This window comes from Mobula birostris, chromosome 13 (genome assembly GCF_030028105.1).
Source record: "Mobula birostris isolate sMobBir1 chromosome 13, sMobBir1.hap1, whole genome shotgun sequence".
NCBI classification, from domain to species: Eukaryota; Metazoa; Chordata; class Chondrichthyes; order Myliobatiformes; family Myliobatidae; genus Mobula; species Mobula birostris.
In genome coordinates, this window is record NC_092382.1 from 29382999 (window position 1) to 29397677 (window position 14679).

The 14679-nt window shown below is 47.3% G+C and overlaps 1 protein-coding gene across 1 annotated transcript in view; it reads right to left on the reverse strand.

Moving 5' to 3' along the window:
• Positions 1-10842, reverse strand: part of LOC140207872 (uncharacterized) — a 48659-nt gene extending 37817 nt beyond the window's left edge. Inside the window, 2 exon segments of the mRNA XM_072276419.1 lie at positions 9787-10335; positions 10828-10842. Of these exon segments, the coding sequence (XP_072132520.1) occupies positions 9787-10335; positions 10828-10842 (564 nt within the window).
• Positions 10843-14679: the final 3837 nt, after the last annotated feature.

Sequence of the window (14679 nt, forward strand, 5' to 3'; positions counted from 1 at the left end):
AATCCTTCCCCACAAATTCAGCAGATGACCAGCCTCTGCCCAGGGTGAACTGACTGGTGTGTCCACAGGTGGGATGACCAACTGAATGCCTTCTCACCCACAGAACAAATGAATGGCCTTGTCCGGTGTGAACTTGCTGATATATCTTCAGTTGACGGTGTGAACTTGCTGATATATCTTCAATTGAAATGACTGAGTGAATCCCTCCCCACAGTCTGAGCAGGAAGGATGATCGAGTGAATCCCTTGCTCCACTTCTTAAATATCTGGACAGAGACAGCAAAACTGGCGTGTTGTGTTCGAGATTCCCATAGACAAATTCCTTGTCATTTTTAACCTGTAAAAATATTTACAAAATGAATCAACGGGTGTCGGACAATATTTCAGATGAGATCACTTGAGTTGTCAAGGTGTGCTCTGGCATCACACTGTTACGGTGAGGTTCAACCCAAGTTGGAGAGAGAAATCATCTTCTAATTGGGCACAGTGCTGGTATCTGGAGTGACCATCAAACTCTCTGATGCTCTTCCTGTCTCTCTAAGAATGGGGTATTTCTGCCATCTCCAGTCTGTGACCTGGCTCAGTTTGACTCTCTCCATTGGTATTATTCCCTGTTCCCACTGAGCTGCATGGGTTCATGGCCCCACAGGAACTGAAACACTCTCACACAATAACCGGCAGTGCATTCCATGTACCCACCACTCTCTGTGTAAAAAACTTACCCCTGACATCCCCTCGGTATCTGTTTCCAAGCACCTTAAAACTATGTCCCTCGTGTTAGCCATTTCAGCCCTGGGAATAAACCTCTGGTGATCCACATGATCAATGCCCTCATCATCTTATACATCTAAAAAGTCTCTAAACATAAACAAGAAATTATACATTGCTTTGAGGATTTGTAAGAAGTATACAAAATTATGGGGGTATAGATAGGGTAAATGCAAGCAGCTTTTTCCACTGAGGTTGGGTGGGATGACAACCAGAGGTCATGGGTAAGTGCGGAAGGTGAAAATTAAACAAAAACATTTGGAAAAGCTCTTTCCTGAAATGGTCATGAGAGTGTGGAATGAGATGTCAGCACAAGTGATGAATATGAGCTCGGCTTCACCATTTAAAAGAAGTTTGGATGGGAGCCTGGATGGTAGGGGGATGGAGGGCGATGGTCCCGGTGCAGGTAGTTGATTCAGACAGCTTAAAAGTTTCTTCAGCATTGACTGGATGGGCCAAATAGCCTGTTTCTGCACTGAACTTCTCCATGTTTCTATGACAGAGAAGCTGGACAAACTTGTTTGGAAGGGAAAAGGTAGGAGTGACAATGAAGCAGCGATGGCTGGAGTTTCTGGGAGCAATTCGGGAGCTGAGTGATAGATACATCCCAAAGAAGTGGAAGCATTGCAAAGGAAGGAGGAGAAAATCCTGGCTGAAATGAGAAGCCAAAGCCAAAATAAAAGCCAAAGAGAGGGCAAACAAAAGAGCAAACACTAACAGGGAATGGACTTGCACAGTGTGAACTTGCTGATGTACCTTCAACTGAAATGACCAACTGAATCCATTCCCACTATCTGAGCTGATGAATGAGTTCCCCCCTGTTTAAAATGATGGGAATGCCGGTCAGTCAGACGGTCGAGTGAATCCCTCCCCACAGTCTGAGCAGGAAGGATGATCGAGTGAATCCCTTGCTCCACTTCTTAAGTATCTGGACAGGGACAGCAAAACTGGCGTGTTGTGTTGGAGATTCCCGTAGACAAATTCCTTGTCAGTTTTAACCTGTGAAGAGATTTACAAAATCCATCAATTGGTGTAGGACAACAGTTCAGATGAAGTCAAGGTGTGATCTGACATCACACTGTTACAGTGAAGTTCAAACCAAGTTAGAGAGAGAAATCATCTCCTAACTGGGCACAGTGCTGGTATCTGGAATGACCATCAAATTCTCTGATGTTCTTTCTGTCTCTATGAGAATGGGTACAGAGGAGATGTGAGGGGCAAGTTTTTTTATGCAGAGTGCTGAGTGTGTGGGATGGGCTGCTGGCGACAGTGGCAGAGGTGGATACAATAGGGTCATTTAAGAGACCCCTGGACAGGTATATGGAGCTCAGAAGATTAGAGGTAATTTCTCAGGTAAGGACATGTACGGCACAGCTTTGTGGGCCAACGAGCCTGTCTATGTTTCCACTGTCCCCAATCTGTGACCTGGTTCAGTTTGACTCTCTCCATTTGTATTATTCCCTGTTCCCAGTGAGCTGCATGGGTACCTGGCTCCACAGAAACTGAAACACTCTCACATACAAATAGCCTTTGTTGACCTGCAGCTGGGAGTTTCTTTTATGCGTTATTAACTTGAAGTGCCACAGTTTTAACACCATATAAACAATTCCTGCTGAGATGAATGCTTGGTCCACACAGCTGTTAAAAGGACTTAGTGTGAATTTTTGTATTATTTCAGGTTCTTGTCACAGTCACAGAAAATTACAACACAGAAACAGGCCCTTTGGGCCATCTAGGTGGTGCCCAGCTGCTTAAACTTTCTACTCGCATACCCCTACCATCCAGGTACGTACACAAACCTCTTAAATGTTGAAATTCAGCTCGCATGCACCACTTGTGCTGGCTGCTCATTCCACACCCGGATGACCGTCTGTGTGAAGAAGTTTCCCCTCATGTTCCCCTTAACGTTTCACCTTTCACCCTTAACCCATGGCCTCTGATTGTAGTCCCACCCAATCCCAGTGGAGAAAGCCAGCTTGCTTTTACCCCATCTATGCCCCGCTATCACAATCAAATCTCTGCTCAATCTTCCACATTCCAGGGAATAAAGTCCTGATCTGTTCAATTTTTCCTTATAACCCAAGTCCTCCAGACCTGGCAACAGCCTTGTGAATTTTCACAGAACTCTTTCAACCTCTTTTACATCTTTCCTGTAGGTAGGTGACCACAACTGCAAACAAGACTCCAAATCAGGCCTCACCAATATCTTCTACAAGTCAACATAACATCCGTAAGACCGAAAGAAGCTGCAGAAGATCGTGAACACGGCGCAGCACATCACACAAACCAATCTTCCGTCTGTGGACTTACTTTTCACCACACGCTGTCGGAGCAGTGCTGCCAGGATAATCAAGGACATAACCCACACAGCCAACAGACCTTTCGTCCCTCTTCCCTCCGGGAGAAGGTTCAGGAGCTTGAAGACTCGTACGGCCAGATTTGGGAACAGCTTCTTTCCAACTGTGATAAGACTGCTGAACGGATCCTGACCCGGATCTGGGCCGTACCCTCCAAATATCCAGACCTGCCTCTCGGTTTTTTTCCACTACCTTACTTCCCATTTCTCTATTTTCTATGTATGAGTTATAATTTTTTTTTAATATTGACTAATTTTAACATTTTAATATTTAATATTTGTAATCCAGGGAGTGTGAAGCGCAGAATCAAGTATCGCTGTGATGATTGTACATTCTAGTACAAATTGTTTGGCGACAATAAAATATAAAGTATCTATCATTGTCAGTACTTTGGTTCATGAAGGCCAATGGGCTGAAATCTTGCTTTCCGTCCCTATCTAACTGTGACACCACTTTCAGTGAATTAAGGACTTGTATTCCCAGGTCCCTTTCTTCTACAACACTCCACCGTGCCCGACCAGTCACGGTGAAAGACCTCCCTTGGTAGGTCATACCAAAGTGCAACAACTCACATTGTCCGCATTAAATTCCGTTTTCCATTTCTCAAACCATTTTTCCAGCTGGTCCAGATCGCACTGCAAGCCATGATACTCTTCCTCGCTGACCACTACATGACCAATCTTGGTGGTCAGCCACAAATATGCTGATCCAGTTAACCACACTATTATCCAGATTACTGATATAGATGACAAACAATAACAGATCCAGCACTGATCCCTGTGGTAAACCACTAGTCACAGGCCTCCAGTCAGAGAGGCAACCATCTGCTACCACACACTGGCTTCTCCCAAAGACAGTGTTTCATCCAATTTACTATCTCATCTTGAATGCTGAGTGACTGAACCTTCTTGACCAACCTCCGATATGAGACTTTGTCAAGTGCCTTGCTAAAGTCCATGTAGACAACATCCACTGCCTTGCCTTCATTCACTTTCCTGATAACTTCCTCCAGAGACTCTGTAAGATTGGTTAGACATGACCTACCATGCACAAAGCCATGCTGTCTATCCTTAATCAGTCCACATCTATCCAAATACTTATATATCCGGTTCCTGCACATATATTCCAATAACTTTCCCACTACTGATGTCAGGCTCACCAATGTATAATTTTCTAGTTTATTTTTAGAGCCTTTTTTGAACAGTGGAACAATATTGGCTGTCCTCCAATCCTCCAGTACCTCACCTGTCACTGAGGATGATTTAAATATCTGTGCTTGGGCCCCGACAATTTCTGCACTTGTCTGCCGCAGAGTCCCAGGGAACAACTTGTCAGGCCCTGGGGATTTATCCACGCTAATTTGCCTTCAGACAGCAAACACCTCCACCTCTGTAATCTGTACAGGGTCCATGAAGTTGATGCTGCTTTGCCTCACTTCTATAGACTCTGTGTCCATCTCCTGAGTAAATACGGATGCAGAAAAAATCTCCCACATTTATTTTGTCTCCTCATATGGATTACTGTTCTGATCTTGCAGCCGATTATTTTTTCCCTTGCAATCTTTTCACTCTCAACATATTTGCAGAATCCATGAGGATTCTCCTTCACTTTGTCTGCTGGGGCAACCTCATGCCTTCTTTCATTTCCTTCATAAGTGTTCACTTGAATTTCCTGTATTTCATAAGTACCCCATTTGTTCCTATCTGCCTGTACCTGGTATGTACCTCCTTTTTATTGATCTGGGGGAGGAAAGCCAAAGGGGTGATAGAGCTGCATGGTGGGAGGTGGGGGTGGGGAAGGGTAAAACTAAAGTTGCAGGGGGAATGGGAGCCTGAATAACAGAACAGATAGTGGAGGGGTTGTGGAGACAGTTGTTGTTCAGTCCTCAGACAAAGTCAGGAATGAAGAAGTTGAGCATGGTACAGTGAATATGCTGAGCCCGGTATATTTCAATACAGCGCAGGAAAGGCGGTTGTGTTCAGGGCATGGATCAACACCTGCAATTATGACACTAGGATCTGGCAACTGTGGCCTGGGACAGGCTGCTTTATGGCAAAGGTGTGCTTGGTAAGTGGGAGGCCTTCAAAGCGAAACTTTGAAAGTACAAAGCGGGTATGTGTCTGTCAGAATAAAAGGTAAAGATAGAAACTGCAGGGAACCTTGGTTTGCAAGAGATATTGAGACCCTGGTGAAGCACAAAATGGAGTTGCAGAACAGGGATAGGCAGGTAAGTTCTTATGGAGTATAAAAAATGCAAGAGGACACATAAGAAATAAATCAGGAAGGCTAAAAGAAAGCATGAGATTGTCCTCGCAGAAAAGAGGAAGGATAATCCTCAGGGATTCTAGAGATAGATCAAGAGCAAAAGGATTGCAAGGCATCAAGTTGGTCCTCTGGAAGACCAGAATGGCAATCCACGTGTGGAACCAAAGCAAGTTTTTCATCTCTATTTACTCAGGAGATGGACACAGGGTCTACAGGCTCTAAACATAAACAAGGAAATTATACCTTGCTTTGAGGATTTGTTGGAAGTGTACAAAGGTATGAGGGTATAGATAGGGTAAATGCAAGCAGTTTTTTTTCCCACTGGTGTTGGGTGGCACGACAACCAGAGGTCATGGGTAAGTGACTTCCCCATTTATACAACAAATACAATACAGCACAATACAGGCCCTTCGGCCCACAATGCTGTGCCGAACGCTACTTACTTTAGAAATTTCCTGGAGTTCCCCATAGCCCTGTATTTTTCTACACGCCGTGTACCTATCCAGGAGCCTCTTAAAAGACCCTATTGTATCCGGCTTCATCACAGTCGCCGGCAGCCCATTCCACGCACTCACCACTCTGTGTAAAAAAACTCATCCCTTGAGGTGATATCACGTGTCAGGACGTGACTGGAGCATAAGCAGAAATGAAGAATGATCGAGAAGCATGGCAATGTAAAACGTGGTTTTGTTGCTGTTAAATTAAAGTTCAATTCTGCAGAATATGGTTTGTTATTAGTAACCCACGGTAAGTATAAAGAACACAACACCCCTGACATCTCCTTCGTACCTGCTTCCAAGCACCTTAAAACTGTGCCCTCTCTGTAGATTTTCTCTTCTTTGTGACTGGAGGCAGAACAAAGGTGATTTTCTCAACAGCTGATGTAAAAGATTTTGTTCCCTTTCTCCGGGTTCCCGATCCTTGCATTTAGACAGCTGGAGCTCAGCTCTGTCTGAGAGACCCATCGGTTCCCATTCCCTCATCAGCCGGAAGCTCCCCGGGGCCCGTGTACGGATGGTGGGGCTGAGAGAGAGGGAAGAGAGCAGGACTGTCCCGAGATTGTGGCTCACGGTGTCCCGACTCACAGCAATAGTCCCGAAGTCGGTGTTGAACACCACCCAACCCCCCTTCTCCCCGCCTCACCCTCTCTCCCTTCTCCCCCCTCACCCTCTCTCCCTTCTCCCGCCTCACCCTCTCTCCCTTCTCCCCTACCCCCGGAAACTCACTCCTACCTGCCGCCGCTCTGCTAAAGCCTTTGTGTACTGCGCGCATGCGTGATATTCGGGAACGTCACAACGCTGACGCTTGCGCATTTGATCGGTGCTTCGGCGACGGCGAAATTTGTAACGCAAGGATTTATGGGCAATCACGGTGCCATTAAAAGTTTCTGGAAGCACCAGTTCCATGTCCGCAGCTCAGCGTTTTTTGGTGCGCATAGAAAATGCAGCGGCTGTTTTAACGCAGAAAGCGGTTCCCGTAAAGAATATAGTCAATATCAACGTGTATCTAATGCCAAAGTACAATCCTCTTACAAATGTAGATATAAAACTCAAGAGATTCTACAGTTGCTGGAAATACAGTACAAAGACGCACACGCACAAAATGCTGGAGGAACTCTGCAGTTCAGGCAGCAACTAAGCAGAGGAATACACAGTCTAGACATGCTGAAGGGGCTCAGCATAAACGTCTATTTATTCCTCTCCGCATTTGCAGCCTGATCTGTTGATTTCCTCCAGTATTTTGCAGAAATTAACCACCTTTTTTTTCAAACTGTTTCAAAATGTTTCTGATCTCTCATTTGCATCCACATCCTACTGGTCTGATTCCTCTTCCTTCTCCTCCTGGTAAACTCTAGGTTCCATCTCTTTCAGGAGCCCTAAAGCCCTGACTCAGGCGGATTACTCTTTGGTTTCTGACTCTGCTCCATCAAAGATTCACTCGCTAGCCTGCTGTCAGACTTTAGAGGCACATTGCAACAACCCAGCTGTTTGAGACACAGTCCTTTGAAATGAGTGAAAATGATACAAAACGTTGAAAAGAGCGGGGAAGAAGGAATTTAACCAACTTCATCCAGAGCCCTGAAGGACGTCAAAACCACAGTGAGCTCATTGTCTTATTCAGCCTGGAGAGAAACATGCAGGAAATTCATGCAGGTGTACAGGATGATGAGAGACATTGGTCGTGTGGATAGCCACAGGCTTGACCCTAGGGCTTTAGTTTTAGATTATGAAGACACGCAGTCCTCTTTTATTGTCATTTAGTAATGCATGCATTAAGAAATGATACAATATTTCTTCCGGTGTGATATCACAAAACACAGGACAGAATAAGACTGAAAAATCTAACAAAATCACATAATTATAACATATAGTTACAACAGTGCAACAATAACATAACTTGATGAAGAACAGTCCATGAGCACAGTAAAAAGTTCAAAGTCTCTCAAATGTCCCACATCTCAGGCAGACGGGAGAAGGAAGAAAAACTTCACCATGCCATGCCCGACCACTATCCGACTCCGAGGCGTCCGAAAATTTCGAGCCTCCCATCGGCTTTCCGACACCGAGTTCCGAGTACTGTATCTATCCGAGCGATTCGACCTCAATCTCGTTCGCCAACAGCAGGCAAAGCCGGGGATTTTGAGGCCTTCCCTCCGGAAGATTCACGATCGCGCAGTAACGACAGCAGCGAACGGGCGTTTCAGAATTTTCTCCAGATGTTCCTGTGTACTTTCACGTCCCTCTCCATCAAATCAGAATTGTCCACGGCCCCTATTTAACGGATACGATATCATTTTTCACCGAAGGGCTGCGCACGCGCGGAGATCTGCACTCGCTCCTCCCGCCGAACCGGCTGAACACGAGGGGGCAAAGTTTTAACTTGTTTGGAAGTAGGTACAGAGCAGATGTCAGAGCTAAGTGGTGTGTGTGTGGAATGCACTGCCGGCAACAGTGGTAGAGGTGGATACAATAGGGTCTTTTAAGAGACTCTTCGATATCACATAGATGTTAGATAGTACATGGAGCCTAGAAAAATAGAGGGCTGCATCTAGAGTACAGCACTGCCATTCCGTGTGTCAGTGTGCTGTCTATCGCACAGAAAATGTTGACCAGCTATTTCTGAGACAGATCGGCTCTCCCTCATCACCTCATATACTATAGTCACCGTTGTGCTTTCGTTGCTAACGAGGTTTTGCTGACGGGCCGAGAGAGCTCCTCGGTGATATTCATCCCCAAAAACCTGAACCTCTCAACACTCCCCATTACTTCACCGTTTAGGGATAGTGGGGCTTGTTCGAGACGTCATGCATTTTTGAAGTCGATTACCATTTCTATTGTCTTCTTAGTGCTGGTCGAATATTGAGGTTCACCCTCTCTATATGCAGATTCATCAGTGTTTGTGATGAGGCCAGTCACTGTTGTGACCTCTGCGACTATGATGACTGAGTTTGTAGCAGGAGCGGGAGTGCAGTCATGGGCGAAGAGAGAGAGTAGAGACGTGTCTCTGTACACGCCACTGCGGGGCGCCTGTGCTGGAGTTTTGGGGGTTTGATGCGCACTTGCTTAGTTTCACCGTTCGGGTACGGTGACTGAGGAGGTCTGAGTTCCAATTACAGGTAACTTAAGCAAGATAAACAAAAGTTAACAGTGTTATGTGTATTCATGTGGGTAAATATAACTCCCAAACTATTGAGCTCAGGGGAAACAAGGCTTGGAGTCTTGAGATGGTAAAGTATGAAAGTTCAGTACAACCACAGAATAGTTGAGGAGAGAGAGATATTTGTAATCCAGAGTAAATGTCGAGAGAAGGCAATAACGTTGAATTCCACAGTTTCCACCGTGGTAAAACGAGAGAACAGTCGCTGTAGGTTTTATCCGTCGTTGTTCCAAGTCCACATACAAATTATCACCGAAAGTGACTTGTCACAAGGGGTATCGTCTTCAAGTGAATTACCACACCACACCCAGGCAAGGGTTAACACATAAGTGGTCTTCACAGGATACCCCAAATCCGATCCACTCCTATAGATCAAACGAGGTGACAACCACACATTCGATATACACTGAATTGATAATTAACCCACACTTGTGGGCATAGGAAAGTTCTAAACAGTGACCCTTGGCCACTAATTCCCTTGTTTCAATCCTTCCATTTTTCCTCCTTCATCTCCGTCTGACTCTGAGTGTCTGTGTCCTTGATTAAAACTAAACAAGCTGTGAGCGATGTAAACAAGATGCAAGTCAGACTGATTCACCTTCTTAATCTCTCTCTTTCTCTCTCAGAATGACAGTCCACAGCAAACAAACCCTAGGGATTCATAACAATGGCCACTCCCCATTGTGAACTGACTGGTGTGCTAGTAGCTTGGATGACTGAGTGAATCTCTTCCCACAGACTGAGCAGGTGAACGGCTTCTCCCCAGTGTGAACTCGCTGATGACTCTGTAGGTTGGATGACTGAGTGAATCCTTTCCCACATTCTGAGCAGGTGAACGGCTTCTCCCCAGTGTGAACTCGCTGGTGTCTCTGTAGGGTGGATGATCGAGCGAATCTCTTCCCACATTCTGAGCAGGTGAATGGCTTCTCCCCAGTGTGAACTCGCTGATGACTCTGTAGGTCGGAAGACCAAGTGAATCTCTTCTCACAGACTGAGCAGGTGAACGGCTTCTCCCCAGTGTGAACTCGCTGATGACTCTGTAGGTGAGATGACTCAGTGAATCTCTTCCCACATTCCGAGCAGGTGAACGGCTTCTCTCCAGTGTGGACTCGCTGGTGTCTCTGTAGGATGGAAGAGTGAGTGAATCTCTTCTCACAGACTGAGCAGGTGAATGGCCACTCCCCAGTGTGAACTGACTGGTGTGCCAGTAGTTGGGATGACTGAGTGAATCTCTTCCCACAGACTGAGCAGGTGAATGGCCACTCCCCAGTGTGAACTTGCTGATGACTCTGTAGGTGGGATGACCGAGTGAATCCCTTCCCGCAGTCTGAGCAGGTGAACGGCTTCTCCCCAGTGTGAACTCGCTGATGACTCTGCAGGGTGGATGACAGTGTGAATCCCTTCCCACAGACTGAGCAGGTGAACGGCTTCTCCCCAGTGTGAACTCGCTGATGACTCTGCAGGTTGGATGACTGAGTGAATCCCTTCCCGCAGACTGAGCAGGTAAATGGCTTCTCTCCAGTGTGAACTCGCTGATGTACCAGTAGGTTGGATGACTCAGTGAATCTCTTCCCACAGTCTGAGCAAGCGAACGGCCTCTCCCCAGTGTGAACTCGATGGTGCCTCTGTAGGTCAGATGACTGAGTGAATCTCTTCCCACACTCTGAGCAGGTGAATGGCTTCTTCCCAGTGTGAACTTGCTGGTGTGTCAGTAGGTGAGATGACAAAGTGAATCCTTTCCCACAGACTGAACAGGTGAACGGCCGCTCCCTGGTGTGAACTTGCTGGTGTGCCATTTGTTCAGATGACCGAGTAAATCCTTCCCCACAAATTCAGCAGATGACCGGCCTCTGCCCGGTGTGAACTGACTGGTGTGTCCACAGGTGGGAAGACCGACAGAATCCTTTCTCACACACTGAATGGATGAGTGACCTTGCCCAGTGTGAACTTGCTGATGTACCTTCAATTGAGATGACCGAGTGAATCCCTCCCCACAGTCTGAGCAGGAAGGATGGTCGAATGAATCCCTTGCTCCACTTCTTAAATATCCAGACAGAGACAGCAAAACTGGCGTGTTGTGTTTGCGATTCCTTGAGACAAATTCCTTCTTATTTTTAACCTGTGAAAAGATCATCAAAATCCATCAGTGGGTGTAGGACATTTCAGATGAGATTACTTGAGTTGCCAAGATTTGATCTGGTATCACACTGTTACAGTGAGGTTCAACCCAAGTTCGACAGAGAAATCATCTTCTGACTGGTCACAGTGCTGGTATCTGGAATGACCATCAATTCCCTAATGCTCTTCCTGTCTCTATCAGAATGGGGCATTTCTGCCGTCTGCAATCTGTGACTTGGCTCAGTTTGACTCTCTCCATTGGTATTATTCCCTGTTCCTGCTGAGCAGCATGGGTGCCTGGCCCCACAGTAACTGAAACAGTCTCACGCAAATTGTGTTTCTTGACGAGATGAATGGTTGGTCCGCACAGCTGTTTAAAGGATGCACTTGTGCTGGCTGCTCATTCCACACCTGGATGACCGTCTGTGTGAAGAAGTTTCCCCTCATGTTCCCCTTAACGTTTCACCTTTCACCCTTAACCCATGTCCTCTAGTTGTAGTCCCACCCAATCCCAGTGGAGTAAGTCAGCTTGCTTTTACCCTGTCTATGCCCCTCTATCACAAACAAATCGCCCCTCAGTATTCCACATTCCAAGGAATAAATTCCTGACCTAAGTTGCAGGCCTGTAACAGGTAATGATGGATTTTCTTGCCAGAGCTTTTGCACACAGTCCATGTGTCATTTGCTTGCTAAATGACGCTTAAAAGTCAGATTTCCAAATATCACTCCACTTCTTCCCACTTTCAAATTCTCTAGCAACTTTTGCGTCATCACAATACACACAGGTAACACCAGTTTCTGTATTGTACATAAATATTTCCCCTGAACCCTCCCCCAGGTGACTGACGGTGGTGAACTCAGTGATGGCAATGCCAATGAATATGAAGGGAAGGGCAGTAGTCTGTCTCATTGGAGTCTGGCACATTTGTGATGTGAAGCTACTTGTTGCCCAGGACAAAGGTGTTTGATATCATTATGTACCCAGAGAGAGTGGGTCAAAACATGTTCTCACGGGTAGAAAGTCCAGAACAAGAGGGGGTGGAACAAGCAACAGACACAAAATGCTGGAGGAACTCAGCAGGCCAGGCAGCATCTATGGAAAAGAGTACTAATGCTGAGTTCCTCCAGCAATTTGTGTGTGTTGCTCGGATTTCCAGCATCTGCAGATTTTCTCTTGTTTGTGACTGGAGGCAGAACAAAGGTGATTTTCACAACAGCTGATGTAAAAGATTTTGTTCCCTTTCTCCGAGTTCCCGATCCTTGCATTTAGACAGCTGGAGCTCAGCTCTGTCTGAGAGACCCATCGGTTCCCATTCCCTCATCAGCCGGAAGCTCCCCGGGGCCCGTGTACGGATGGTGGGGCTGAGAGAGAGGGAAGAGAGCAGGACTGTCCCGGGATTGCGGGTCACGGAGTCCGGAGTCACAGCAACTACCCGAAGTCGGTGTTGAAAACGCCGCCCGGTGAGACCCCCAACCCGGAGACCCCTTCTCACCTCAACCGATCATCCGGGGCCTTTTGTGCCCCGCGCGCTGGTGAGCTCGAGCTTGGTCGGTTTAACGGCTGGGCTACTGATCACGTGACCAGCCCCTCCCCCACCGCTGTCAACAGAGCATTCATGCGCTGCTCTATTCTCATTGGTGCGAAGCGATGTCAATCACAGCTTCCAACCAATAGCGGAGGCGGACCAGCCGAGAGGGCGTTACCCCCGCTGACACCGTCTCCCGAACTTTCCGTCACGGCGGGACAACCGTCAAAGTAAATGTCCGCTTTCTGATTTATTTCCATTTCCCTCCGAGGGAAGTTGGGGCGTTTGTGAAGCGTCTCCTGCGGCCGGAGTCTGATGTGTCGCTGAGAGGTAGGAGGAGACCGCTCGGCCCGTCGGTTTGATGCCGGTTCCCCGGGGAGGGAGAGGATGAAGACGGTGAGAGAGGGGGCGGACAGGATGTTTGTCCCGGTGGGGACAGGAGGGGCTCATCTGTGGAAATGTCTGAGCCCACGGTGGTGGCGATTCACCACATTGGGGGGCAAACACCGGCAGACTGTTGCCCTGCAAGCGGGGCCGATGGTCCGGGCAAAGTGACAATTATTTGTGTTTTGTTGAGACTGTACCGGGAATATGGTGTAAAATCCCGCTCCCCACACTAACACGGGTCACACAGACCAAAGAACAAACTGCCGGAGGAACTCAGTGGGTCGGGCAGCATCTGTGGAGGGAAATGGACCGTCAACATTTCGGGCCGAGACCCTCCCTCTGGACTGAGAGTGGACGGGAAATAGTCCGAGAAAAGAGGTGAGGGGTGGGGATGGGGCAAGAGCTGGGGAGTGAGAGGTGGATCCAGGTGAGGGGGAGGTGGGAAGGTGGAAATAGTGACGGGGTGGGAGGTGAGTGGTTGGGGCAACACGGGGCTGCAGGAGATGGAAATTAATTCCATAGAGGATTAACAAAGAGGTTAGAGAGTATTTGTTATAGAGAGTGCAATGAAGATTCACCAGACTGATCCCCGGAGTGGTGGGTCATCATATGAAGAAAGATCAAATGTGATAACCCTTTCATTTAGAGAATCGAGGACTGAGAGGTGAACACATTGAAATGCACAACATCATTACCGACTGAACCAGGGATCCCAGTCTCTGAAAAAGGGGATGGACTGTCCGGGACTGAGATGAGGGGAAATGTCTCCACTCCGAGGGTGGTGAATGTCTGTAAATCCCCACCACAGAGGGTGGTGAAGACTCAGTGATCGTCTTCACATAAAATAGAGGCCGGCAGATGTCTGGAGACCAAAGGGATCGAGGAAATGAGGATCGGGCAGAAACATGTGGCTGAGATGGGAGAGCAGCCACCATCTTGTTGATGGTTAGAGGGGCTGAATGGCCACCTCCTGCTGTTTCTCACTTGATGTTTCAGTGTTCCTGTCCAGTGAAGCTGGAGGAATGTGAATAGAAATTAATGTAAATACACATGGACGGATTTAAATAAAACCTGCACATTTCTGTTTTGGGTCTGAATTGTGTGTTGGAGCCTGTGACTCTGTGACCTGGGGGTGGAGGGAAAGAGACAGGGAAGATATGGAGGAAAAAGTGAAAATGTATCTGGTGTAAATATGGAATAATGTGGGAAATGCAGCGGATGGGTCGGACAGCGTGTGAGGGGCAAGGAGCAGAGTCACCGGTTCAGGTGGGAGACCCTCCACCAGTCACCTGATCCCATTTCCTGTTCACGTTTTTCCACAGATCTGCATCATCTGCCGGTCACTGCTCTACATGTACGTGTAGCTTCATCTTTCACCCGTTCAGACAAGTCAGTGAGATCCGGATCTATCACGTCCTCTCGTTGTGGGTGGACAATGATTTACTCTGCAATATTTTCAGCATGTTTCCATATAACCACATAACAATTACAGCACAGAAACAGGCCATCTCGGCCCTTCTAGTCCATGCCGGTGTAAATATGGAATGATGTGGGAAACGCGGCAGATGGGTCGGGCAGCGTGTGAGGGGCGAGGAGCAGAGC